The sequence below is a fragment of the Schistocerca gregaria genome, chromosome 1 (genome assembly GCF_023897955.1).
Source record: "Schistocerca gregaria isolate iqSchGreg1 chromosome 1, iqSchGreg1.2, whole genome shotgun sequence".
Lineage (NCBI taxonomy): Eukaryota > Metazoa > Arthropoda > Insecta > Orthoptera > Acrididae > Schistocerca > Schistocerca gregaria.
Genome location: NC_064920.1, coordinates 1,003,764,311 through 1,003,791,453, shown reverse-complemented (window position 1 = coordinate 1,003,791,453; position 27,143 = coordinate 1,003,764,311). Strand labels below are relative to the sequence as shown.

The window sequence follows — 27,143 nt, the reverse complement described above, 5'->3', positions numbered from 1 at the left end:
AAAATCAAATAAAAAGCATCTAGAATTTTTGTTAAAAAAAAAAGGCAGTAACTGTCCGATTTCGCCCTCTATATACTGTAACTTCAGACAGAGATTTAAAAAACACATGTGTCTAAAATCACCCCAATCCATGGGGTGACTTCAGACACTTTATTTAACTGCCTCAGATAAATATACCTACACATACACTTTCTGGTTCTGGGATATTTTATTCGTTACACATACACCCTACCCCTTCCATAACAATAAATTAAATCTAACAATATATACGGAAGTTACAATCAAAATAATGACAAAACCGCCCAAAAGCACCACGATTGATGGCACAGAAATAATAACAAACAGCACTAATATTTTATAGAAAACAATGTGAAGGTAATAGTATTTCTTTTTCTGCAGAAACATGTCTGAAGAGCAGCCAGAAACACAAGACCCTCCAGGAGAAGGTGAAGCAGGAGAAGGTGAAGCAGGAGAAGGTGAAGCAGGAGAAAGTGAAGCAGCGGAAGTTGAAGAAGCAGAAGTTGAAGTAGGAGCAGATGAAGGTGAAAATGAAACTGAGGCAGCTACTGGTGATGAGACATTAGATGCTAATACGCAGGAAGTCCCAGAACAAGAACCTGCAGGAGGTGCTGAGTCATCTGCTGTAGAATACACTGAAAATGAAGCACAGACTGACTTTACATTTAGTCCTACCGCATCAAATACAGATATAGCTCGTCAACTCTTAGAAACATTGGAGGCAGAAGGTGGTGCAGAAGAACCGACTGAGACACAAGATTTGGACCAGGAAGAAGAAGTAGAAGAGGATGCTGACAAAGAAGCAGCAGAGGGAGAAGAACAAGAAGGGGGAGCTGACACAGAAGTCACTGAAGAATCTGCTGATACAGAAGCAGAGCAAGCAGGTTCTGAACAGCAGGAAGAGACAGAAATTGATGATTGGATAAAAGAGAGAAAGGGGAAAAAACCGAAAGAAAGTAGGGCAATGTGGGATTATTCCTTATATGCTCCAATTTCAATGGTAAAAGACCAGATTGTGGAAACTTATGAGGACCTTGTACTGCCCATCTTCACAAAATTGTGTGAACCAATGTGGGACTATGATCTCCTTGCTTCACCATCTATGCTTGAATCCCAGGTTGATGAAACATATGAATTAAAATTACAATTATCTTCACTAAAATGTGAACCCATGTGGGATTATCAGTTATCTGTGCCACCTGAAATGGCAGAAGCTCAGGTATATTTTGAAGAGAAGGAATTACGGTTTGAGGTTTCATCCTTAAAGTGTCATCCAATGTGGGATTATGATCTTTCTGCACCTATCCAAAAAGCTCCCGAAGAGATTTATTGGGTGCCATCTTATTTGAACTTTGTGGGTGTAACTCGTGAGAAATTCTTTCACATTGAAGAAACCCCTAACACAAAATTTATACAGACAGACTTGCATTTTGACCCCGATATTATAATTCAGCCAGAAGATTTGTTGAGAGAGCCAGATGAAGAATATGAAGAGAAGAGAAGATGCTACACTGATGCAAAGCATGTTTCAGAAGAGATTGCTGATATTGGGGATGAAAGTGATGAGACTTGGTATCCAGATTATTTGAATACAGGTGAAATAAAAAAACTTTATAAGCTTATAGGAGATAGGTGTGTGATAGAAGAAGCAGATTTAGAAATTGCAACAGATGAGGCACTGGAAGCCAGAGGGAGTGAGAATGAGGAACTTGCTGATGATGAGGTGACATCAACTGAAGTTCAGACTGATGTTGGCCTGGGAGAATTACTTCAGTCAGAGTCAATATCATCAGTGCCTGATGCTGCAGATCTACAAGGTGAGTTAACAAGTACACCAGATGTATTAAACAAATCTGAAGACCAACCATTGGTTGATGATTCAGGGGCATTAGATATACCAGAGGAAAGTGCTCCAATAGAAAGTGAAATAGAAGTATCTGAAGGTGATGAAACAGTGCAAAAAGGTGAACCTGATGTACCATGGGCACTCCTAAGTGATACAGCAGTAGCACCTCAACCATTTCTTATTCCTCAGGAAGATGATATATTATCAACAGTGTCCCTAGCACCTACAGCAGAGCGACAAGAGAACAAATTTAATTTTGCTATTACTATTGGAGAATCTGTGTGGGGTTTCCCTGAATACAGTACAGAAGAAGAGATTGCATCCAGCACAGTTCTGCCACAGAATGGTGAAGAATTCACATGGGTACCAGACAGCACTACTCCATATGAATCATCTGTGTTTGCACCTATATCTGAGGAGGATGCTCTGCTTTTGGAATCTGTACATGTTGATGAACCATTGCAACGCACTGATTCTGGCTCCTTCAAAGTCATTGATGTGTTAGAGACTGATGATCTAAGCAAAGAAATGAGCAAGGAAAATGAAACTGAAAATGAAACTGAAGCTGAAAATGAAATTGAAAATGTAACTGAATTCACACAAGAACAAAGAGAGCATTCTCCATCTCGTGGACCTGTCATAGAGGTGGAAATAACTATGATACCTTCAGCCAGTGGCCAACATTCCTCTGAGACTGCTCCACAGATAGAGGTGGGAGTGGCTTGGGAAGCCCTTCCTGAAAGTCTTGCTGATGGCCGTACTCCTGACATTATTGTCACTACTGTAGTGGAAGACTCTAAAAAATAGATATATGGGGCAGCACAAGAAAGAGATGACTGATGATCTCTTGTTCCAATCAGTGGTTTTGAAATAATGCCCTAGTGGTAAATGAATGCTGTGGTAAATAAAAGAATGGATAAATTTTATCATATAGTGAAAATATAGAACATTATTTCAGTGACACCAGTATAAAATAATAAGTGTAAACCATTGGACAATGAGATGGTTGGCAGTGATGTAAAATCAAATACTTTTTCAATGAAGTGTTGTGCTGTAATATTGAAACTATACATGATTTTTATGGTTCTCAAATGTCTTCTAATTTTTTGATTTCCTTGTAACTGCTTTTTGTATGGAAATAATTATCTTTTTTCTCATGTATAAAATAGGCTGTTAATTTTATTCATTTTTATCATGGAAAAAATGTAGTATTTTGCATAAATTAGAGGCTGGAAGTGAAAGCACATATGAAATGCATATCTTTATTCCATTAATGGAACTTGCAGGTGGCGGGAACTCATGAGTATAACTTATGCTTCCTAGTGGGAAAAAGATGAAGATGATAAGCTACATATATCAGTACCATATACTACCTCACTTCTTCCTAGTGGGGAAAAGATGATGGTGATAAGCTACATATATCAGTACCATATACTACCTCATTGCTATGACTGTCATCCCCTCCCTCCATTCTACAACCCCTTTTTCACCATCACCCACACCACCAGCACATCTCTTAAGAGGGAAATACATTGATTCTATACATAATTCCAGCATATCATGAGGCTACATATTATATCCACATGTTGTTTGAAATAAATGTACAGTCATTTAAGAGAAAAGTTATTAACGGTATCTGTTGACTGGCATCACAGCTCAGATACCACTTTTAGCAGTTACTGAATAATGTTAAAACAGAAAGCAAAGAAGTTACCATATTTACCCAACTATAAGATGACCATGAATATGAGATGTCCTCCTTTCTTTTAAGAGGCTCCTTGATAAAGTATTTTCTTTAACATACACTGATTAATGAAAATGGCACACTGTTTCACTGGTATAAAATACCTGTCTAGAAAGTTAACATTATACCTATTCTAAATTTATGACATTTCTTCTTTCTTCTGAATTTGGCCAACTATGGACCACTAAAGATGTGTTGGCAGTTCGGATCCTTTCTGCCCAGAGCACTTCATTCTTTCACTTCTTTTCTTTCTCTCCTCTGGAAATTTAAAGTATGGCTCTCCTTTATAGTGTACACTTCAAATGATTTTATGCTGTTGACTTTGCTTCTGAATTCTTCTCTGTTTTGGATCATCTTGAGTGATACACCAGTTTCTTATGCATCTCTTTTGACCTAGTCTACCCACTGAAAGATGGACGTTTATGATACGGTGTAATTGAAGATCATTTTGCTCAGTCAGTTTTTGTTCATTTCTACTAGTTCTCAGACTGCTCTTGAGCTTGAATTTCTTTTCATACATGACCTGACTTTTAGAAACCAGTTTGGTATTCACCAATGAGGTGATCAGACTGTTCTTCAACTCTTCTCAGCAGGACTTTGGAGAGTACCTTATAAACAACTCAAAGTAAGTAGATATCTCCATAGTTGTTCAGATCCATTTAGTTGCCTTACTTATGAAGTCGGTACATGAGTGCATGTTTCCAGTCTTTTAGTATGTTTTCAGTTTCCCATGTTTCTCCTACAAGGTGATGTGTTCCCTCTGCAGTGATCTGCTCTCCATTCCTCCACGTTTCTGCTCAGTACCCTCTTTATCTGGTGCTTTATTGTCATTGAGCTTCTTGGTTACATGCATGATTTCACCAAGGATTATTGGTTTGGAATCTGACATACTGTGGATTGTTTCTCAAAATCCAGTCTTTCCCAAGGCTTTTAACAGTTTGGCAGTACTCTGAAATTTGCAAAACATTCTCGGTTTTCTTGTCATGGCAATTTGGGATAAAATCTCAAGTTTTCAATGACAGCCTCCATCATCATCGTCACAAGCAACTGACTGTCGTCACTACTGCTGTGGTGGCCTTATAAAGCCCATGGATGGCTTCTGATTGGTCGGCTTGTGAATGGTCAGCGATTACATACTGCTGTCGCAGACGGTGTCAGTGTGTGCGCTGGTGGCGCTACCACTTCTATTGGAATGTAAACCTTGGAAGGAATGTCTCTGCTGCTTCTCTGCATGCCGTTCAGATAGTATTTTCTATCATGGTTTAAGTTCTTCTCACTCATTCTTATTTCAACAGCCTCCTTAATAACAGAATCCCAGTATGTGGAGGGATGGGACAAAATTTTTGTTTGATCAAACAGTATTTTATGTATGTTCATGAGGCTGTCTCCACAAACGCCTATTTCTCCAGAATGAGATTTTCACTCTGCAGCGGAGTGTGCGCTGATATGAAACTTCCTGGCAGATTAAAACTGTGTGCCCGACCGAGACTCAAACTATTGCCTATTTCTCCAGTTCTCTATTTTTAATATGCCATTGGTGTTCTGCACAGTGGTCGGAAATGGTAAGAATGGTCTGACCTATATAATTACTTCCACACTCACAGGGGATATTATAAATTGGAGGTACCCTGATGCCGGGACTGTCCTTAACAGGGCGCATCATCTCCTTAATTTTCTTAGGATGATGAAAAATTGGTCTTATACCCCATCTACCCAGGACTCTACCTATTTTGCTGGATACAGAGTTACAAAAAGAAAGAACAACAATCAGTGTTTTATCCTTCGAGTGGGCAGCATTTTCACATTCCCTTTTCTTGAAGTCGCTGACTTTATATCACTTGCACCATAGCCATTCTTTTGGAACACATACTTCAGATAGTTAATTTTGGACTTCCAAGTGATCCTCATCAGAAACAGTTTTTGCTCTATATGCCAACATGTTCAAGATGGCTCTCTTTTGAACAGGGTGATTGAAAATCTGTGCATTGAGGTATAAATCGATATACATCAGCTTATGGTACACAGAGCAGCCGAGTGCCCATCTGCCTGTCATTGGCTAAAACGTCTAAGAAAGGCAACCTTTTTTCCTTCTCCATCTCACATCTTGACCGTGAACCGGATGTTCAGATGTATGCTATTCATGTGTTCCATGAATTGTTCTACAGCATCTGCACCACGTGGCCTGACCATAAATGTATTGTCAACATCTGAGCAGCCAGAATGTTGTTGGTCAGCTGTTGCTTGGCGTTTTTGCAAGATGGGAACAGTGATGGTGTCTCACAGTAAAACCATTTGTTGTTTGCAACTGTTCAGCACAAATTTCTTAAGTTGAACCACAGTACCGAACTGCATCACTTGTACAGCTGATCACTACTGACAGTCAAAAAGCCAGTTGATTAGCACAGCACTGTCCAGAATGGGAAGCATTGGCTCGGCGTGGCATGCTCATGTCAGCACATGACAGTTACATGCGGATCGTATTGTCATAGTTTAGTAACAGTATCAGTGCAAAATTACCTCGTATGTGGCTGTCACGAACTGTTGGGTCCAGCACTGTGGAAGATGCACGGTGTGGGTATGATATAACTGATGTACAATATGGTACAAAATGATAATGATGCTTTATCATACAATTACATACACAGTAAAATATGCATGTCTGTTCTGCTTGGAAGCTATACTGAAGTGCCAAAGAAACTAGTATAGGCATGCATAAAATACAGAGATATGCAAACAGGCAGAATACGATGCTACAGTCAGCAACGCCTATGTAAGTTCAGTTACAGCTGCTACAGTGGTACGTTACCAAGATTTAAGTGAGTTTGAATGTGGTGTTATAGTTGGCACACGAGCAATGGGACACAGCATCTCTGACCTAGCAATGAAATGGGGATTTTCCCGTATGACCATTTCATGAGTGTACTGTCAATATTAGGAATCCGGTAAAACAGCAAATTTCCGACATCGCTGTGGCCAGAAAAAGAATCCTGCAAGAATGGGACTAACAACGACTGAGGAGAAGCATTCAACATGATAGAAGTGCAATGCTTCCACAAATTGCTGCAGATTTCATTGCTGGGCCATCAACAAGTGTCAACTTGTGAACCGTTCAACGAAACATAATCAATGTGGGCTTTTGGAGCCGAAGGCCACTCATGTACCCTTGATGGCTGCATGACACAAAGATTTATGCCTCACCTGGGTCCGTCAACACCGACATTGGACTGCTGATGACTGGAAAGATGTTGACTGGTCGGACGAGTCTTGTTTCAAATTGTATCGACCACGTGGTCGTGTACAGGTATGAAGACAAACTCATGGATCCATGGACTCTGTATGTCAACAGGGGGCTGTTCAAGCTGTTGGAAGCTCTGTAATGGTGTGGGGCATGTGCAGTTGGAGTGATATGGGACCCCTGATATTTCTAGATATGACTCTGACAGGTGACACGTACATAAGCATACTGTCTGATAGTCTGCATCCATTCGTGTCCATTGTGCATTCCGAAGGACTTAGGCAATTACAGCAGGACAATATGGCACCCCATCATCCAGAACTGCTACAGAGTGGCTCCAGAAACACTCTTCTGAGTTTAAACACTTCTGCTGGCCACCAAACTCCCCAGACATGAACATTATTGAGCATGTCTGAAATGCCTTCAGAAGAGATGTTCACCCCCTTGTACTCTTACAGATTTATGTACAGCCCTGCAGGATTCATGGTGTCAGTTCCCTCCAGCACTGCTTCAGACATCAATCGAGTTCATGCCACATCATGTTGCAGCACTTATGCTTGCTCGTGGGGGCTCTACACAATATTGGGCAGGTGCACCAGTTTCTTTGGCTCTTGAGAATAAGAATACAGTATCATATTTGATCATGTCACAGATATTCGTATTATCATACACCAAAGATGTGTATCACATTGGATACTCCCAGACACACATGTATGTGAGCAGAGAGTAATTGTTGGGTGACTTCTGCAGTGGCTGGTGCAGCTGCATCACACCTAAGTTGTCTGAAGATTTGCTAAAGATCTTGCCACAGCAAAAAATGCCTTTGCTTTAATTATTACCACCCCAAATCACTTTTCACATATGTGACACTCTCTTGCCTATTTCATAATAATACAAAAACTGCTGCTCTTCTTTGGACTTTTTCAGTGTCCTCCATCAGGCTTATCTGATAAGGATCCCTTACTGCATGGAAATACTCAGAGGACTTACAGTTGTAGAGTAGATGGTCTCTTCAATAGGTCTATTGCATCTTCTCAATGTTTTGGCAATAAAGTGATTGTTCCAATTAAGTTGTTCATAATTGTAATTCCTAGGTATTTAACTGAACCAACATCTTCAAATGTTTGATTTATTATGTAACTGAAATTTAATAGATTTCTTTTCATACTCCCATGGATGATCTCATACTTCTCTCAGAGACAATTTGCACTTTTCACACCATTTAGATATTGTTCCTAAGTTATTTTGCAAATGATTTTGACTTTCTGATGACTTTACTAGAGGGTAAGTGATAGCTCGTATGGAAACAATCTAAGAGGGCTGATCAGATTGTATCCTTTGGAAATGCGGGATATCACTTCTGTTTCACTCAATGATTTTCCATTGATTAGTATATATTGTGACCCTTCTTATAGTAAATCATAAATCACGTCATGCAACTGAAGCAGTACTCCATAGGCAAGCATTTGATTAGAATTATCTTGTGAGATTTGGTGTCAAAAAGACTTCTGGAAAATAGATCACTTTATTTCCCAACTATATATAAAACTGCCTTTCATTTCCTTTATATAACTCTGTATATTTCTTCCAGCTTTCAGCCTGGCCTTCTTTCCTTAATGTGAGCTTGCCATATGCACTCTTAATATTCATACAGGTGTATCTTTTTCTAAAAATGTCTCTCTGATTTGTCCATAGGTAGCATCTACCTTTCCCCTAATTATGCACGCATCTACAGCCTTGGATTTGTCCTCTAGCAATTTCTGCTTGGGCATTTTACACTTCCTGTCAATCTCAATTTTTAGAAGTCTGTATGCTCTCCTGCCTGCGTCATTTGCTGCATTTTTATATTTTCTCATTATATCAATCAAATTCATTACCTTCTGTATCATTTAATGACTTCCAATACATCCTGTCATTTTATTTATTTGATCCTCTGCTGCCTTCACTATTCTACCTCTTCATCTTCTATAGTATTTCTTTCCCCAGTTTCAGTCCACCATTGTCTGATACTCCCTCAACTCTAAACAGCCATGGCTCTTTCAATTTACTCAGGTTTCATCATCTTAATTTCTTGCTCTTTTAAAAAATAAATTTTATTGTAAAATTAATTTGAAATTTATTTTTCCTTCCTTGAGCACTCAACATGCTATTGGCGTCATAGCACAATGTAAATAACACAGTATGATACATGTTATAATAATATAATACAGTAATACAAATAACAGTATCAGTAAAATTAAATATCTTCTCTTGGATAATCAGTGTATTCCTCTATGTTACACAAAGCCTTTTTTTTAAAATACAGTTTTGCTTTACATTCCTTAAGGTTTGCAATAAGGTAGTGTGTGCTTCTGATGGCAATTTACTGAATTGTTTAACTCACATGTATTTATAGCTATTGTGAGTGTTACTGTGTCTGGTAAATGGCTTTCCAATAATTTCTTAGTGACATGCAATATGGTAATGAAATGACAGCCTTACTTTGTAGCTATTGTAGTTTTCTTTTGTCTACAGTACCAACTGCATGTATATAATGATGAATCTATCATTACATTCAGTTTCTTGAGAAGTTTCCTACAAGGTACATTGTTTTGTAAAACCCCAGCTGCCTTCTTCTGCCACAATAACTACTTTTGCACCAGAGAAGCTACCCCAACAAATAGTGCAAGAATTAAACAATAAAATATCACCAGTTGGTATTTTTGTGATCTTTCCAAGATCTAGATCATGTTACACCCTAAGAAAAACTTCAGTTTTATGGAATTGATGGATTTACACAAAACTTGTTTGAATCACACTTCACAAACAGAATGAAGCAAAAGGTTGTGCTGAATAATTCAGACAATTACATGGAGGTCACATTTTCCACTTAAGCTGTATTAATTTTATTTGTTTACAACTAGTTTCAGCCGCCTAGGCCACTGTCAGCCGACTCTGTGGTTCTGTAGAAAATATATTATGTTACATCCATGAACAGAAATGTAACAATGAGAATAGAAACATACTTTAAATACATTTACCTTAAATAGAAAACTATGCCTTACATACTGAAATATCAGTGTCTGTAAATTTGTGTTTTTCATTCATTCTGGTTCACAAATGCTGTCCTGTTGGTTTGACATCTCAACATTATATTGATCAAAGAGTAAAGCTAAGCATGGGGTAAATGAAACAATAATTTCAAGTACTGTGACTGTATATTTATGTGTGTATGTGTAGTTGAGGAAAGCTGAAAAATAATACGAAATAAAATGGTATGGAAAATAAAATAAAATAAAAATAAATATTAAAATTTGTGGTGAGGCAACATTAAATTTAAATTTTATATTATTTATGGATGATTTCTGTTAGATCATTGGCAGAATGTGACTTAAATTATCGATGAAGGTTTTGTTCTGATTTGTTTGCTCATTAAGAAGTGTAACAGGTTGATTTTTGATATTTTAAATGACTGATGCTGGATGTTGTTTAGGAGATGTAGTGCAAAGGCACTTGTACTGTCATCATCATTAGATTTTATGTCCTCTTTAAAATGTATATGAAAGTTTCTACCAGTTTGCCCTATGAGTACTTTGTCACAATTGTCACATACAATTTTTTCGATTCCTCATTTATTAAAAGGGTCTGTTGTACTGGGGATGTGTCTTATAATAAGTGTATTCCTGATAACAGTAACAGGGGTTTCCTTTGGCATCACTATCTTTACACAAATATGCCCATATAAAACTCCATAAATATAATTGAATATAACTTAATTGAATACAAGAAACTAATTCCATCTGAAATCCATGAGTTCATTCAACTGTTACAACTCACTCTGTCATGTAACTACTTCTTTCAAAATGATATGTACTCCCAACCAAATGACTGAGTCAGGGTAATTGCTTGGCAGGATCCTTAGCTGAAATGAAAGTAAAATTTTTTGAGAAATTCAAACAGACAGCAGCCAAAGTCATTTATTACAAATACTACTTTGATGACAGGATTTATGAATCCTGTTAAATGGCACAGAATTCAGAGCTATCACGCATCCTCAACTGAACAGTATGTATTTTAAAATCAAATTCATCCATGAAGCGGAAAAAAATAACTCTATTAATTTCTTAGCTTTCACCATAAAGAAAAAAATTCAGTGCACAAATTTGTAATTTTTCATAAACCTACCACTACAGACACATTACTCAATAACAAAATATGCAACTCAAAAACCTATAAAAAGGCGCATTTTCACTCTATGATATAGAGATCAATACATTTTCAACCTGAAGAAAATGTGATCAACAAAGAATTGGCAAAATTAGAAAATTTAGCCAATGTAAATAATTTCAAACCAAAATAACTGAAGAACTGTATAAACAGAGACCAAACGTTCCACAAAAATGAAATTATTCGAGGAAGAGAAGAAGCTATACAAAAGGGGGCAGGTAAAACATAGTAAGGTAGTTGTAGAAACGATCGGTACTGTAGCTGTAAATTGTCGTAGCTGTGATCGGAAAGAACCAGAACTCCAAGCCCTAATAGAAAGCACTGAAGCTCAAATAGTTATAGGTAGAGAAAGCTGGCTAAAGCCGCAATAAGTTCAGCCCAAATTTTTCCAAGCGATGTAACAGTGTACAGAAAGGATAGATTAAAGACATTTGGTGGTGGAGTATTTATTGCTGTCAGAAGAAGTTTGCCTTGTAGTGAAATTGAAGTACAAAGTAGATAGTTCCTGCAAAATAGTATGGGTAGAGGTTATACCTGACAATCAGACAAAAATATTAATTAGATTATTTTACTGACTGCCCAACTCAGATGATGTAGGTGCTGAACAGTTCAAAGGAAACTTGAGTCTCATTTCAAGTAGGTACCCCACTCATACAATTATAGTCGGTGGTGACCTCAATCTACCCTCGATATGCTGGGTAAATTACACGCTTACAGCTGGTGGCAGGCATAAAACGTCATCCAAAATTACACTGAATACTTTCTCAGAAAATTATTTTGAACAATTAGTTCACATGCCCACTAGAAGCTTGAATGGTAGCGAAAGCGTACTTGACCTCTTAGTAACAAATAATCCTGGACAAATAGTGAGTATCATGACGAATACAGGGATTAGCAAGCACAAGGCAGTTGCTGCTAGGCTGAATACTGTAACACCTACAACCATAAAAAAGAAATGCAAAGTATATCTATTTTAAAAGAAACTGATAAAAATGATTTTACCACCTTTTTAAGAGACAGTCTTCAGTCCTTCCGATCTGATCATGTAAGGGTAGAAAAGTTGTGGAATGATTTCAAAGATTTGGTATCGACAGTAATTGAGAGATATATACCACATAAATTAATAAGTTATGGTACTATCCACCATGGTACACAAAACGTGTCAGATCACTAATGCAGAAGCAGTGGAAAAAGCATGCCAAATTTAAAAGAAAGAAAAATCCCCAAGACTGGCAGAGTTATGTAGAAGTTCGAAAGATAGTGCGTACATCAATGCGAGATGCTTTTAATAATTTCCATAACCAAATTCTGTCTCGAAATCCAGCAGAAAACCCAAAGAGATTCTGGTCATACATAATGCACACCAGTGGCAAGACGTAATCAGTACCTTCACTGCACAATAACAACGGTGAAGTCAGGTCACTGAGACAGTGCCACTAAAGCAGAGTTATTGAACACCGTTTTCCGAAACTCCTTCACCAAAGAAGTCGAAGTAAGTATACCTGAATTCCAATCAAGAACAACTGCCACGATGAGAAACATAGAAGAAGATATCCTCGATGTAACAAAGTAGCTTAAATTACTTCATAAAGCCAAGGCTTCCAGTCCAGATTGTATACCAGTCAGGTTCCTCTCAGAGTTTGCTGATACAATAACTCCATATTTAGCAGTTATATACAATGCTCGCTCTCAGAAAGATCCGTACCTGAAGGCTGGAAAACTGCTCAAGACACGCCAATACCAAAAAAGGGAAATAGGAGTAATCCGCTGAATTACAGGCCCATGTCACTAATGTCAATTTGCAGTAGGGTTTTGGAACATTTACTGTTTTCGAACATTATGAAGTACCTCAAAGAAAACAATTTATTGACACTTATATCAGCACAGATTCAGAAAATATTGTTCCTGTGAAACACAACTAGCTCTCTATACTCATAAAGTAATGAGTGCTATTGACAGGGGATTGCAAATTGATTCCATATTTTTAGATTTCCAGAAGGCTTTCGACACTATTCCTCAAAAGTGTCTTCTAACCAAACCGCATGCCTATGGAATATCATCTCAGTCATGCGACTGGATTCATGATTTCCTGTCAGAAAGGACATAGTTCATAGTGATAGTCATCGAGTAAAACAGAAGTTATTTCTGGCATTCCCCAAGGAAGCGTTATAGGCCCTCTATTGTTCCTGGTCTATATTAACGACGTAGGAGACAATCTGAATAGCTGTCTTAGACTGTTGGCAGGTGATGGGGTCATTTATCATCTTGTAAAGTCATCAGACGAACAAAACGAATTGCAAAATGATTTAGATAAGATATCTGGATGACGCGAAAAGTGGCAATTGACCCTGAATAAAGAAACATGTGAAGTTATTCACATGTGTACTAAAAGAAATCTGCTAAATTTCGATTATGCGATAAGTTGCACAAATCTGAAGGCTGTAAATTTGGACTAAATACTTAGGGATTACAATTACAAATAACCTAAATTGGAATGATCACATAGATAAAGTTGTGGGTAGAGCAAACCAAAGACTATGATTCATTGGCAGAACACTTAGGAGGTGAAACACGTCTACTAAATAGACTGCTTAACCACACTTGTCTGCCCTATTCTGGAATATTGCTGTGCGGTGTGGGATCCACATAAGGTGTGACTGACAGATGATATTGAGAAAGTACAAAGAAGGGCAGCTCATTTTGTATTATCATGAAATAGCGGAGATAGTGCTACAGACATGATATGTGAATTGGAGTGGCAATCATTACAACAGAGGTGCTTTTAACTGCAATGAGATCTTCTCATGAAATTTCAATCACAAGTTTTCTCCTCCGATTGTAAAAACATTCTGTTGGCACCCACCTACACAGGGAGAAATGATCATCATGATAAAATAAGAGAAATCAGAACACTCACAGAAAAATTTAAGTGCATGTTTTTCCTGCATGCAGTTCGAGAGTCGAACGGTAGAGGGCTTGAAGGTGGTTCATTGAACCCTCTGCCAGGCACTTTATTGTGGGTAACAGAGTAATCACGTAGATGTAGATGTAGAAAGAACTAAATTTATGGCTCTGAACATTATAAAATCATTTCTAAAAATATTAAAACTGGGTTCCATATTGAAAGCAATATTAGTAATATTATAGGACATACCAACAGTACAACAGACCACTTAATAAGTCAGGGATCTATGTAATTGGATGTGATGATTATGATAAAGTATACATTGGGCAAACTGGTAGGAACATCATGACATGTTTTAAAGGTCACATAAAATTTAACAAAAACAGTGCCCTTGTACTACCACTCCTAAACAACAAACATACATCCAAAAACATTGTGGCATCTTCAACAGCAATACCATTGAATTTTGGAAATAACAAAGTTGAGCAGGATCGATTTTTGGACATGCAAGAGTTCCCTACATAAATGGACTGATGTGTGGAACTTGTGTTAATGTGCTTGTTTGGATTTATGAATAATAAAGTAGTTATGGTGTGTTTAAATGGTGTTCATTGCACATAGTTCCAACCACCTATGCCAATTACCTTCAGTGGTGACCTCAACTTTGCACATTCTTCATAACTTTGAGCTGTGACTTTTGGTCCAACTTGAAACATTTGCTCATAATGGCACATTTAGATAATCAGTAAGAGGGTGGGTTCCTTCTTCAGAAGGAAGAATCAGACAGTGAACTTTACATCATTACTATCTCAAAAACAAAGATTCCAAGACTTACCAAGTGGGAAAGCACCGGTAGACAGGCACAATAAATAAAACACACAAACACTCTTGTGCCTGTCTACTGGGGCTTTCCCGCTTGGTAAGTCTTGGAATCTTTGTTTTTAATATATTTTTCCCATGTGGAAGCTTCTTTCTATTTTATTTGCTTCATTACTATCTCATTAACACAAGAAGACAAAACCATAGAGGAAATGAGGCAGTGACTATAAGTTTCATGAGGCATAGCGCTAATGGTGGACTAATATGTGAACAAAACAATGGACAGTAACTATGTTATAGTACGGGTACAACCGTGTGTCAGGATGCCATGTACAGTGAACCCTATGGCTACACACAGGTGGGACAATTTTTACAATCAGCCACTGATATTGATAGAGATAACTATGCCAGATTCTACCATGCCAGATTTCCCATGCTAGTTCATAGCGTGATGTTTCCACATTTGCATTATACTCTGCAACTGATTGAGTGGTGTGATTTATGCTCCAATAACTCAACCGTAGCCGTATTAACACCAAATTCACGGAAATGTTCAACAGATGTTCAGCTCCACCTTGAGCATGCCAGAAACTTTCAGCATATGGACCTGGCAATGCAGTGCTTCTCCAATGAGTGGTTAGTGCTGAACAACGGCGAGTGGAAATCATTCCTAAGTCAACCAGCACTCCAACCCAGCCACCCAAAGACTTGTTTCAAATAACTGAATTCATGTTACAATGTTATGGAGCGGTGGGTGATACACACAAATTTCTACAGTGCTGAACAATTTAGCTGAACATTCTCATATCATTAGCGACATTATTGCTGTTCCATCTACTTCAAACAAGTTTGATACAGTAAAAAAGGCATTAGTGCCATGTCTGTCGCAGACACCTGAAAAACGAATACATAAGGCCTGGTATGAAGAGGACATCGGAAGCAGAACATCCTTGCAATTATGGTAGCACATAAGGCTCATGTGGGACCCAATATAGTATCAGATGCCACCTGAGTATATGGCTGCTCAAGCTTCCACCATCACTGCGAGTACGCTTATTTCAAGAGACCATGAGTATCAAATTGCACTTGGCTTATAGATGCCATGCAGTACTGGAACTTAGCAGATATGCAAGGAAGCAGATTTGCACCAAAGAAATATTACTAGTACTATGGAGGAAACCATGTTGCCACAGCAAGAGAGGAGTGGTTCTGGAGAAGTACAAACACTTATGAACTTGCACGAGGCTGGTGATGTGTGATGTGAAGTATCATGGGAGACACGGAACAATGTAGAATACTGATTAACTAAACCTTGGCGATAAACAGCTGACTTCTCCCAATGGAAGACAGTTGACCTGAGATTATCAGCCTCACGAGGAGAGCATATCTACATGTTATGAAATGGTGGCTCATTGCTGAAGGTCTTATGTTAGTTTAATGAGGAATTCAGCCGAGATTGTTGGCCTTGCACAGAGAGCATATCAAGAAATAGCATAATGGCAGCTCACTGCTGAAGGACATATGTTGGTTTCATAAGAAGTTTGGAGCAACAGAATGCAAATGTATTTTCCATTGCAATATCACATGTTGTTGTTGTGGTCTTCAGTCCTGAGACTGGTTTCATGCAGCTATCCATGCTACTCTATCCTGTGAAAGCTGCTTCATCTCCCAGTATCTACTGCAACCTACATCCTTCTGAATCCTGCAACCTACATCCTTCTGAATCTGCTTAGTGTATTCATCTCTTGGTCTCCCTCTATGATTTTTACCCTCCACGCTGCCCTCCAATACTAAATTGGCAATCCCTTGATGCCTCAGAACATGTCCTACCAACCAATCCCTTCTTTTGGTCAAGTTGTGCCACAAACTTCTCTTCTCCCCAATCCCATTCAATACTTCTTCATTAGTTATGTGATCTACTCATCTAATCTTCAGCATTCTTCTGTAGCACCACATTTCGAAAGCTTCTGTTCTCTTCTTGTCTATAAACTATTTATCGTCCATGTTTCACTTCCATACATGGCTACACTCCATACAAATACTTTCAGAAATGACTTCCTGACATGTAAATCTATACCCGATGTTAACAAATTTCTCTTCTTCAGAAATGCTTTCGTTGCCATTGCCAGTCTACATTTTATATCCTCTCTACTTCGACCATCATCAGTTATTTTGCTCCCCAAATAGCAAAACTCCTTTACTACTTTTAAGTGTCTCATTTCCTAATCTAATTCCCTCAGCATCACTCGACTTAATCCAACTACATTCCATTATCCTCATTTTGGTTTTGTTGATGTTCATCTTATATCCTCCTTTCAAGACGCTATCCATTCCATTCAGCTGCTCTTCCAAGTCCTTTGCTGTCTCTGACAGAATTACAATGTCATCAGCGAACCTCAAAGTTTTTATTTCTTCTCTATGGATTTATTACCTACCCCAAATTTTTCTTTTGTTTCCTTTACTGCTTGCTCAATATACAGATTGAATAACATCGGGGAGAGGCTACAACCCTGTCTTACTCCCTTCCCAACAACTGCTTCCCTTTCATTATTGAGGAACACACATTTTCAATAACTTGCCAGCAGCCATAAAAAGCTTAACAACTAATGAAATTCAGTTCAAGAGAAGCCTAAAGGATTTATTGGTGGCCAACTCCTTCTGCTCCGTTGATGAATTTCGCAGTAAAAGCAACTGATTTGTGTGTGTGTGTGTGTGTGTGTGTGTGTGTGTGTGTGTGTGTGTGTGTATGTGTGTAAAGTACAATCTAACTTCTGCACCATTTCAGTGCAGTAATGTGTTCATTGTAAATAAGTATTACAGTAGTTGTATTACACGTTTATTACCTTATAAATAAATAAAAAAAAAAGCTTCTTTATTTTAAATTCAGTGCATTAGTATTTGTTCTACATCCTGGAGGACCTCCTCACTACGGATCAAGTGGAATGAAAGTAAATCTAATCTCTAAATCTAATCTACATGTCCCTCGACTCTTATAACTGCCATCTGGTTTCTGTACAAATTGTAAAAAGCCTTTCGCTCCCTGTATTTTACCCCTGCCACCTTTCGAATTTGAAAGAGAGTATTCCAGTCAACAATATCACATATCAGCAACAAAATATTACTACCAGTGTGATGGACAACAAGACTCGAGACGAGTGCAGTCTACAATGTATAAAGGACCATGATAATTTTTTTTCAGCTTAAGGATCCAAGGATTTAATTGCGGGATAGTGTGTGTGGTCACTGCTTCATGATACACTCTGGTTCTGCTGTAAGCACTGTGCCTTGCCTGTGTGCTGTTAATAGTACACCAGTGGGTCACTGTGAAACACATCATCTAACAGTAGATTTTGGTTTGCAGTGTACTTTCAACTGGAACACTGTGTATCTGTGCCAATTATAGGGGCAGATTTTCTTCGCCATCACAAACTTTCACTAGACTTAGGAACAGTTATGATTAGTTGTTCTATTACTGGACATTCAGTGCAAAGGCATATTGGCAATTTACATGCAATAGCACGGTTGACAGAAATTATAGTCTATACAGAACAGAAAATCACCAGGGCTTGCATCAAATTCCAGGAGGTGGTACAGCAGAAAGTGTTACTACGTCAAGAAAATTCAGAGTTATGGGAAGCAATAAGAATACATCAAGAACACTTGGACATTACATAGAAAGGAGTCGCAACCTTGCAGCATCAGGAGCAGCAGCCTCAACCTCAAGTGGAGCACCATATCGACACACTAAGTTTGAAGAGACAAAATACACTAGTCAGTACAGCACAAGCCACCAAGAGTTTACCTGGTTACATCAGCAAAAGGAAAAACGCAGTACATACAAAAAATGGTCCAAAAGTATTTGGAGGTGTTGTTCAAGGGAGAAAGAATTACATTTATACATTACGAGGCCTCCAGTCTACACCAAGGCATGAAGGCTTACACCAGATTGATGTTGGGCAGCTAAACAAATTGTAAACTAACATTTGCACTTAGGCATAGTTTGGCCTACTGCTAGTAATTGGGCATCGTTGATCCATTTAGTACCTAAGAAGAAAAATTCTTGTGTGTTGTGTGGAGATTACGGATCATTTAACTCCTGTACTGTACCAAATAGGTATCCCATCTTACAGAATTTTTCACATGCTCTGGCTGGTGCAAATATGTTTAATGTGATGGACTGTGAAAAGGCCAATCGTCAAATTCCAGTGGTGCCCAAAGCCATTAAAAAACCAGCAATTATCATGCCCTTTGGCCTTTTCCAGTTTATGTGAATGCCTTACAAGTTAAAAAATGCAACCCAGACATGAAAGCATTGTAGTGACTCAACATTAAGTGAGTTTCTGTTCTGTTTTTGTTACTTGGATGAAATATTGGTTTTCTCCAAATTGGCATAAGAGCATGAAACACATTTAAAATCATTTATGATATTATGAAGATACATGGTGTCATGTTTAATGAAGAGAAGCATCGACTTCTGAAAAATGAGGTAGCCTTTATGGGTCATTGTGTACCTATATCTGGTTTTAGACCCACAGCTGATAGGACTGAAAGTGTCTTCTCCATGCCTAGACCTACAACATTCGAAGAGTTTCAGCAATTTCTTGGAACAGTTAACTTTTACAGGAGACATTTGCCTCAAGCAATACAGTTGGTGGCACCTTGGACTGATACCTTGATGAGGAAAGAAAGTCATGGGAAGTGTGTGCTGAAGTGGACAGATGACATGACAGCCTTTCAAGAAGATCAAACACAGCTTAGATTAAAGTAGATTATATTTACTTTCATTCAAATTGATGCGTAGTGAGAAGGTCCTCCAGGATGTAGAACATGTCAGAAAAATGATATTACATTACAAATATTTACAACTCAAACAAATAAGCTGATGCACCATTCCACAGGTCCCAAGTGGAATGATCGCCATTTTTTAAAACAAACACTATATGAAAGGATCATTTTACAAACACTAATGCACTGAATTTAAAATAAAAATGTTTTATTGATTTATAAGGTAATAAATGTGTAATAGAACTACTGTAATACTTATTTACAATGAACACATTATTGAACTGACATAGTGCAGAAGTTAGATTGTACTTACACACACACACACACACACACACACACACACACACACACACACACACACAAATCATCAGTTGAATCTACTGAGAAATTCGTCAATGGAGTAGAAGGAGTTGGCCAGCAATAAATCCTTTAAGCTTCTCTTAATCTGAATTTCATAATTGTTAAGCTTTTTATGGTTGCAGGCAAGTTATTGAAAATGTGTGTTCCTGAATGATGCACACCTTTTTTTTACATGAGTAAGTGTCTTTAAATCCTTGTGAAGATTATTCTTATTTCTAGTATTGATTCCATGAATTGAGCTGTTGGTTTGAAAAAGTTATATATTTTAATGAAAAATTTCATTAAGGAATAAATAAATTGGGAAGCAGTAGTTAGTACCCATAGTTCACTAAACAGGCTTCTGCAGGATGTTCTTGAGCTCACACCACATATAACTCTTACTGCATGTTTTTGGGCCTGGAAAACTTTAGCTTGGCTTGCTGAATTATCCCAAAAAGTAATCCCATATGACATTATGGAATGAAAAGCATAGTATACCACAGCTTTTTCATTTTTATATCCCCTACGTCTGACACAATTCGCACTGCAAATAGAGATTTGTTAAGACGCTTCAGCAGTTCTGTGGTGTACTCCTCCCAGTTGAATTTATTATTGAGCTGTAATCCCAAGAATTTAACACTGTCCATTTCTTCTATCTGCTTGTCATCGCATGCTAGGGATGTACTTGTGGGGCACCCCTTACAAGTTCTGAACTGGATGTAGTGTGTTTTTTCAAAGTTTAGTGACAAAGAATTGGCTGGGAACCAGTGCTTAATGTCCACAAATATTTTATTAGCCTTCCTGGCAGATTAAAACTGTGTGCCCGACCGAGACTCGAACTCGGGACCTTTGCCTTTCGCGGGCAAGTGCTCTACCAACTGAGCTCCCGAAGCACGACTCACGCTCGGTACTCACAGCTTTACTTCTGCCAGTATCCGTCTCCTACCTTCCAAACTTTACAGAAGCTCTTCTGCGAAACATGCAGAACTAGCACTCCTGAAAGAAAGGATACTGTGGAGACATGGCTTAGCCACAGCCTGGGGGATGTTTCCAGAATGAGAGTTTCACTCTGCAGCGGAGTGTGCGCTGATATGAAACTTCCTGGCAGATTAAAACTGTGTGCCCGACCGAGACTCGAACTCAGGACCTTTGCCTTTCGCGGGCAAGTGCTCTACCAACTGAGCTACCGAAGCACGACTCACGCTCGGTACTCACAGCTTTACTTCTGCCAGTATCCGTCTCCTACCTTCCAAACTTTACAGAAGCTCTTCTGTGAAACATGCAGAACTAGCACTCCTGAAAGAAAGGATACTGTGGAGACATGGCTTAGCCACAGCCTGGGGGATGTTTCCAGAATGAGATTTTCACTCTGCAGCGGAGTGTGCGCTGATATGAAACTTCCTGGCAGATTAAAACTGTAAGTGTAGATAGCCTTCTCAATATCATAACCCTTTAGAAATCCGAACTGCGACTTTGACAGTATTATTTGAGATAAGAAGGTTATAAAGCTGATTATACATTACTTTTCCTAAAATTTTTGAGAATGCTGGCAAAAGTGAAATTGGATGGAAATTTGATGCTATTTCTTTATCTCCCTTCTTAAACTTAACTTCAACATATTTCAACCATACAGGAAATATTCCACTGATAAACGGCTGGTTACACAGATAGCTTACTATTTTACTTAACTCAGAATCACATTTGATTAACTTTGTTGATATTTCATCATACCCACTAGATGCCTTTTGATTATAAAGATTTTATGATGGACATTATTTCTGCAAGGGTAGTGAGGGTCAAATTCATATTATGGAAGTTACTTGAAATATCTGGTCTGAAGTATTCCATAGCAGCATCTACAGAACATGACAACCCCATCTTTTCAGTACCAGTTATAACATGTTTTTAACAAAAGTTCTGCAAGACTGTACACATCTGTCATCAATGTATCATTTACTCTTAATGCTATTTGTCCCTCTTCATATCTGGTTCTACTGGTCTCCTCCTTCACTATATCCCATATTGTCTTTATTTTGTCATCTGATATGGCTATCTTTTTCTTGTAATATATTTGCTTTGATGTCCGTATTACAGTCTTTAATATTTTACAGTATTTCTTGTAATGTGCTACAGCATCAACATTAGAATTGTTTCGGATTGACAGATACAGTTTTCTCTTTGTTTTACAAGATACCCCTATTCCATGAGTAATACATGGCTTCTTTGTAGACTTTGCTCAAACCTCGGTTAGTTTTGGGGGAAAACCTTGTTCAAATAAGGTAAGCACTTTATTAGCAAAAGTGTTATATTTTTCATTCATGCCATGAGCACTGTATACATCAGTCCAGTGAAAGTCTCTGAGGAATGTCCTAAAATAATCAATTTTTGGCTTATTGATTACCCTCTTGAGGTCAGATTTAACAGAACAGACAGTTACATTAGCACATCATGTACAGGGTGCCTCTTTAACTATTACTGTGGATATGAGTGATGTCACTATCTGAGCAGTTTTGCTTCAGATAATCAGTGAAAAACATTACCCACTGAGGTTCTTTTCGAAACAGGTAATTGCAGCTCAACATAACTGGTAGATGTTTGATGTTTGTGGTTTATGAGGCAGTCAGGTACTTTAAGGCATGCATCGAAGGACAACAACTCACAATATTGAAGACCACTGCCCCGCAGTGGATCTGATAATGAATTCTGGTAAAGTTGGTCCATCTCTATTTTCATCATTTGGATTTGATCAGGCAATTATCGACATACGTGGTACACAATAGAGGGACGGCTAATATTGTGGTGGGCTGCACTTCCAGAATAAATTCAGTATCAATATGCCTAAAAAGAGTAGGCAAACCATCTTTCAGAAATTGCACATATTATCCCATATGGGAATATGCCCGTCTATCAGACTAGTAACAGAATATTTTGTTTGGCTGAACATTAAGCTTGTGCAGAATGTCAAAACAGATGAAACTTGAGCACTACTTTATGCACATTCATTGTTTCAGTTGACCGTTTACTGCATGTTCACCTGGATTTGACTGGCCCCCTTCCCATGTCTGTAGGATTTAATTACACCTTAGCTGCCACTGAGAGCAACAAGACGGGTGGAAGCCACTGAGTAACCTGACATCACTGCTCAGTCCATGGTGAAAGCATTCACTGAAATGTGAATTGCTTGCTTTGGGTGCCGAATGGCCATCACAAATTATAAAGGCTGACAATTTCAGTCAGCACTATTCATGAATTTTTGTAAAATGTGTGAAGTAAACTGCTTTAGAACCACTGTTTCTCACCCTTAACACAATGGGCTGGTAGAGTGGTGGCACCATGTGTTAAAGATGGCATTAATGTGTCATGTGGATCAGTGGCATGGATCTCTCCCTTGAATCTTATTAGAGTCAGATCAGCATTCAAAGAAGACTTACAAGCATTATTAGCAGAAATCCGGTGCTGTCAAGCTCTAAACCTTCGGCAGTGTTCATCAAACCAGCAGCCTTAACAGATTCTGGGGAGTTGCTAGAATTAGTATAATGAGTGAAACTTCACATTTCCAATGTCAACACTCCTTCCCCAAGATCACACAAGGTTCCATAAGTTTTTGTGGAAAAAGAACTGTAGAACACTGATTTTGTGATACTAAGTGATGATACAGCAAAGCCAGTGCTCCAACTGCATTATTTGGGGTCGCTCAAAGTGATGTGCAGAGGTGACAACAATTTCAACATTATACTCAATGGAAAGCCATCTACAGTCTCAGTACATAGGCTGAAACCACCGTGTATACTGCAAGACAGGGACACAATATTAGAGTCAGGCTACTTCTGACATGCATGATGATTCCAGAGATTCACACTACACACAGTAGCAACTGTCAACTCCAGATCATGTGCACTCTGTGAAGACTGTTGATGTGACCCATTCACTTTATGGACACTGGCGCAGACTACCAGCCAATTTGGTGAACTACAGCTCTAAGTACTATATTACATCATACAGCAAATGGTACAGGTGTTCACAAATAATTTTTGTTCTTTCTTTTTATTATATTATTTTGACAATATGGTGTGGATGTCAAACTTGTATAACTCATGAAGTGGTATCACAAGTGTGTCATTACATAATCTACAGCCTTTTGAGAGATAATTGCACTATGATGCTGTTGAATGGATATTTAGATAATGAAATTTTATTTTCTTATGCCTTGTTATTGATACCGTCTCTTTGTGCACTAGGTGTTTTTTGGCTGTATACTTCCATGTTATGAAGCAACTACAATGGCAATAACACTGAATTTTGGAAATAACAAAGTCGAATGGGATCACTTTTTGGACAGCAAGACCTTACCATGTAAATGGACTAAGGTGTACAACTCCTTTATGAGTTTTGGCTCTGACACAGTCGGGGCTTCAAGCTTGATGTTATTAATACTAATATGCTTGTTCATATTTACGGTTAATAAGGTAGTTACTGTGCGGTTAAATGGTATCGAGCATTCTTAGTTATAATGACCTATGCCAGTTGACAACAACATTAACGAAAAGCTTCAAATTTTGCATTATGCTAAGAAAGGGAAGCAAATGAATACCTTGCGAGAAACCGAAATTTTCAGTCATTTAAAAAGTCAGCCTAACATACTTCTTAATGAGCAAACAGAGCTTCAGAACAAAAACTTCATTGCTAACTTCAGTCACATTCTGTCAATGACCAATCTGAAATCACCTATATGATAAAATGAAATTTAGAAGTTAAGCTCACCTCACCACATATTTTAATATTTATTATTTTATTTTCCATATCATTTCCTTTCATACTTTTTTTTTAACTTTTCTCAACTACACATACACACACAAATAGAGAGTCATAGTATTTGAAATTATTATCCCATTTAGTCTATGCTTAGCTTTACTCATTGATCAATATAATACATTTGTAAATGCAAGCTGTCAGACCAATAAGACAACAGTTATGAATGCATGTGTGGCTCAGATGAATAGAAAACACATATTTAAAGACACTGACATTTCAGTATGTAAGACATACTTTTCTATTGAAGGAAAATGTATTTAAAATATGTTTACATTGACATCATTACATTTCTATTTGTGGAGGTAAAATATTCTATTTTCTACAGAAGCACAAATCACTTGTGAATGGCTTGGAAGGCCGTAACTTACAGTGAACAAATAAAATTAATACAGCAAATACTTTTAATTAATTCAGTTCTGTAGTAACCGCTATGAAGAAAATTCAGACAGTGTTGTAAGGTTAGAACATTTCAGTGACTGGGGAGATATCACAAAGGGAGTCCCACAGTGGTCAGTTTTGGGTCCACTTGTATTTGTTATATATGTGACTGACCTTCCAAATAAAAATCAACACGCAGGATCGATACTTTTTGCAGATGATACTAGTCTTCTAATATATCCCATTAAAGAGAAAGCAACAGAAGAGATTGCTGATGATGTTTTATGAAGAATTATCAAGTAATTCCCTGATAATAAATTATCCCAAAATTTTGAGGAGACATACTATATTCAGTTCTGCACAACAAAGAGAGTCACACCAACAATCAGTGTAGCACTTGAACAGGAGTCAGTAAATGCTGTAAAATGCTGGTCAGTAAATACAGTAGAATGCTCCAAATTTTTGGATGTACATATTGACGAAAACTTGAACTGGAGGAAGCATATTGCTGTGCTTCTCAGCTACTTTTGTTCTTCCTATAATAGTTAGTCTTTATACAAAGAAATCACCCTCCTGACAGATTTTGCTTAATCCCACTCAGTAATGCCTTATGGAATCACTTCATATGATAGTCTTTGACACAAACAAATCAACCTCCTGAAAGATTTTGCATATTTCCATTCAGAAATGCCTTATGGAATTACTTTATGGGGTAACTTAACATATAGAAAGGGAAGTGCTGGTTGCACAAGAGCAAACAGTAAGAATATTATGTGGTGCTATATACAAACAACATGTAGGTACCTCTAAAGGCCATTGCGCATTTTACCTGCACCCTCACAATACATATATTCACTAATGAAATTCGTCACAAATAAAAATCCATTACAATTTGAGAAGAATAGTGATATCCATACCAACAACATGTGGTGTAAATGCGATTCTTTGGAAGAACATATTCCACCTTTATCCTCTTAGGCCGGTCAGGGATGTTTGTGGTGACTGGAAATGTTTTAAGTGTGAAACATCCTACTGTGCACACTTTGATTTAACATTTTTAAAGACTGAGTACAAAAACCAGCAGTTCTAGACATCATCAGCAAGCCGCCAAACTGCTTGAATGTCTCCACATGTTGTGGAGGTTTGCTTATGCTTGGCATTGTGGCTTGGCTGTGCCTTGGAAGTCTCAGAGAAGAAGAGGCTGGAAAGAATAAAAAAGGTAGAACAACTGAAGAGCAGATTTGAGAACTGTAACTTCAGATTTAGTGATCTTTGTACAAGCATTACACACATGTTGTGACTTAAGGAGAACTATTCACTACGAAAGATCTGTTTAGCACAAATTGTAGTCAGTACTAAGCTTTTGTTATAAATACATGAGAGTTGATGCACAAGTGTATTCATCATTCAGTAGCTCTCACAGATCTTAGGACCCACATGTCGCACCAAGGTAAAGAAGTCTAATAACATGGCTTCATGGTACTGCACTGCAGGACCACGAAAAGAATCACTACGACAATTATTTAAGAGGTAAAGCAAGCACACGTACATCGGGGTGACAGATTGTGCATTCAGTGTAACCACACAACCAACCACATGGTTACACAATATTTGCTTTCTAATGTAGGACACAAATTAGTGGTGTAAGAAGGAGAGAACATTTTTAGTTTTTCAAAAATTATGAAGAACATAATAGAATTGCCCAGAGCAACCCTCATCAAAAACTGAGAAGATACACGCAGGCAATTGCAGTAGTGCTGCCTGAATTGATTTGGCATCGGAAAGAAATAAGTTTATTTTGTTTTAAAACTGATAAAGTGTTAAAGATATCAAAGTTGAGAAAAGAATAACAGTTGATGACAGCCATGGTGCCAACAGCAATAGATATTCATGTGGTTATGCAACATTTGGCCCATGTATGAAGAAGAATCTCAAAGGTGACACAGGAGAATTCTATGCTGCGACTTCGAGACTACAGTTGAAGCAACGGTCTGCGAGGGTACCTCTGCGGTAGCTGACCAGCACAGCAGCGCATCCCCACTTCACAGTGCAGCAG

General features: G+C 38.1%; 1 protein-coding gene across 2 annotated transcripts in view; it reads left to right on the top strand.

Annotated features, from left to right (window-relative positions):
• The window catches only part of LOC126278615 (uncharacterized), a 77,234-nt gene extending 74,117 nt beyond the window's left edge, over nucleotides 1–3,117 (top strand). The window contains exon 2 of one of the 2 annotated variants that reach the window (XM_049978865.1): nucleotides 400–3,117. In XM_049978865.1, coding sequence (XP_049834822.1) covers nucleotides 404–2,671 — 2,268 coding nt within the window. In that variant the 5' untranslated portion in view covers nucleotides 400–403 and the 3' untranslated portion in view covers nucleotides 2,672–3,117. The remainder of the gene's footprint in view (nucleotides 1–399) is intronic. The other variant, XM_049978859.1, reaches the window with a different exon arrangement.
• The last annotated feature ends 24,026 nt before the right edge of the window (nucleotides 3,118–27,143 follow it).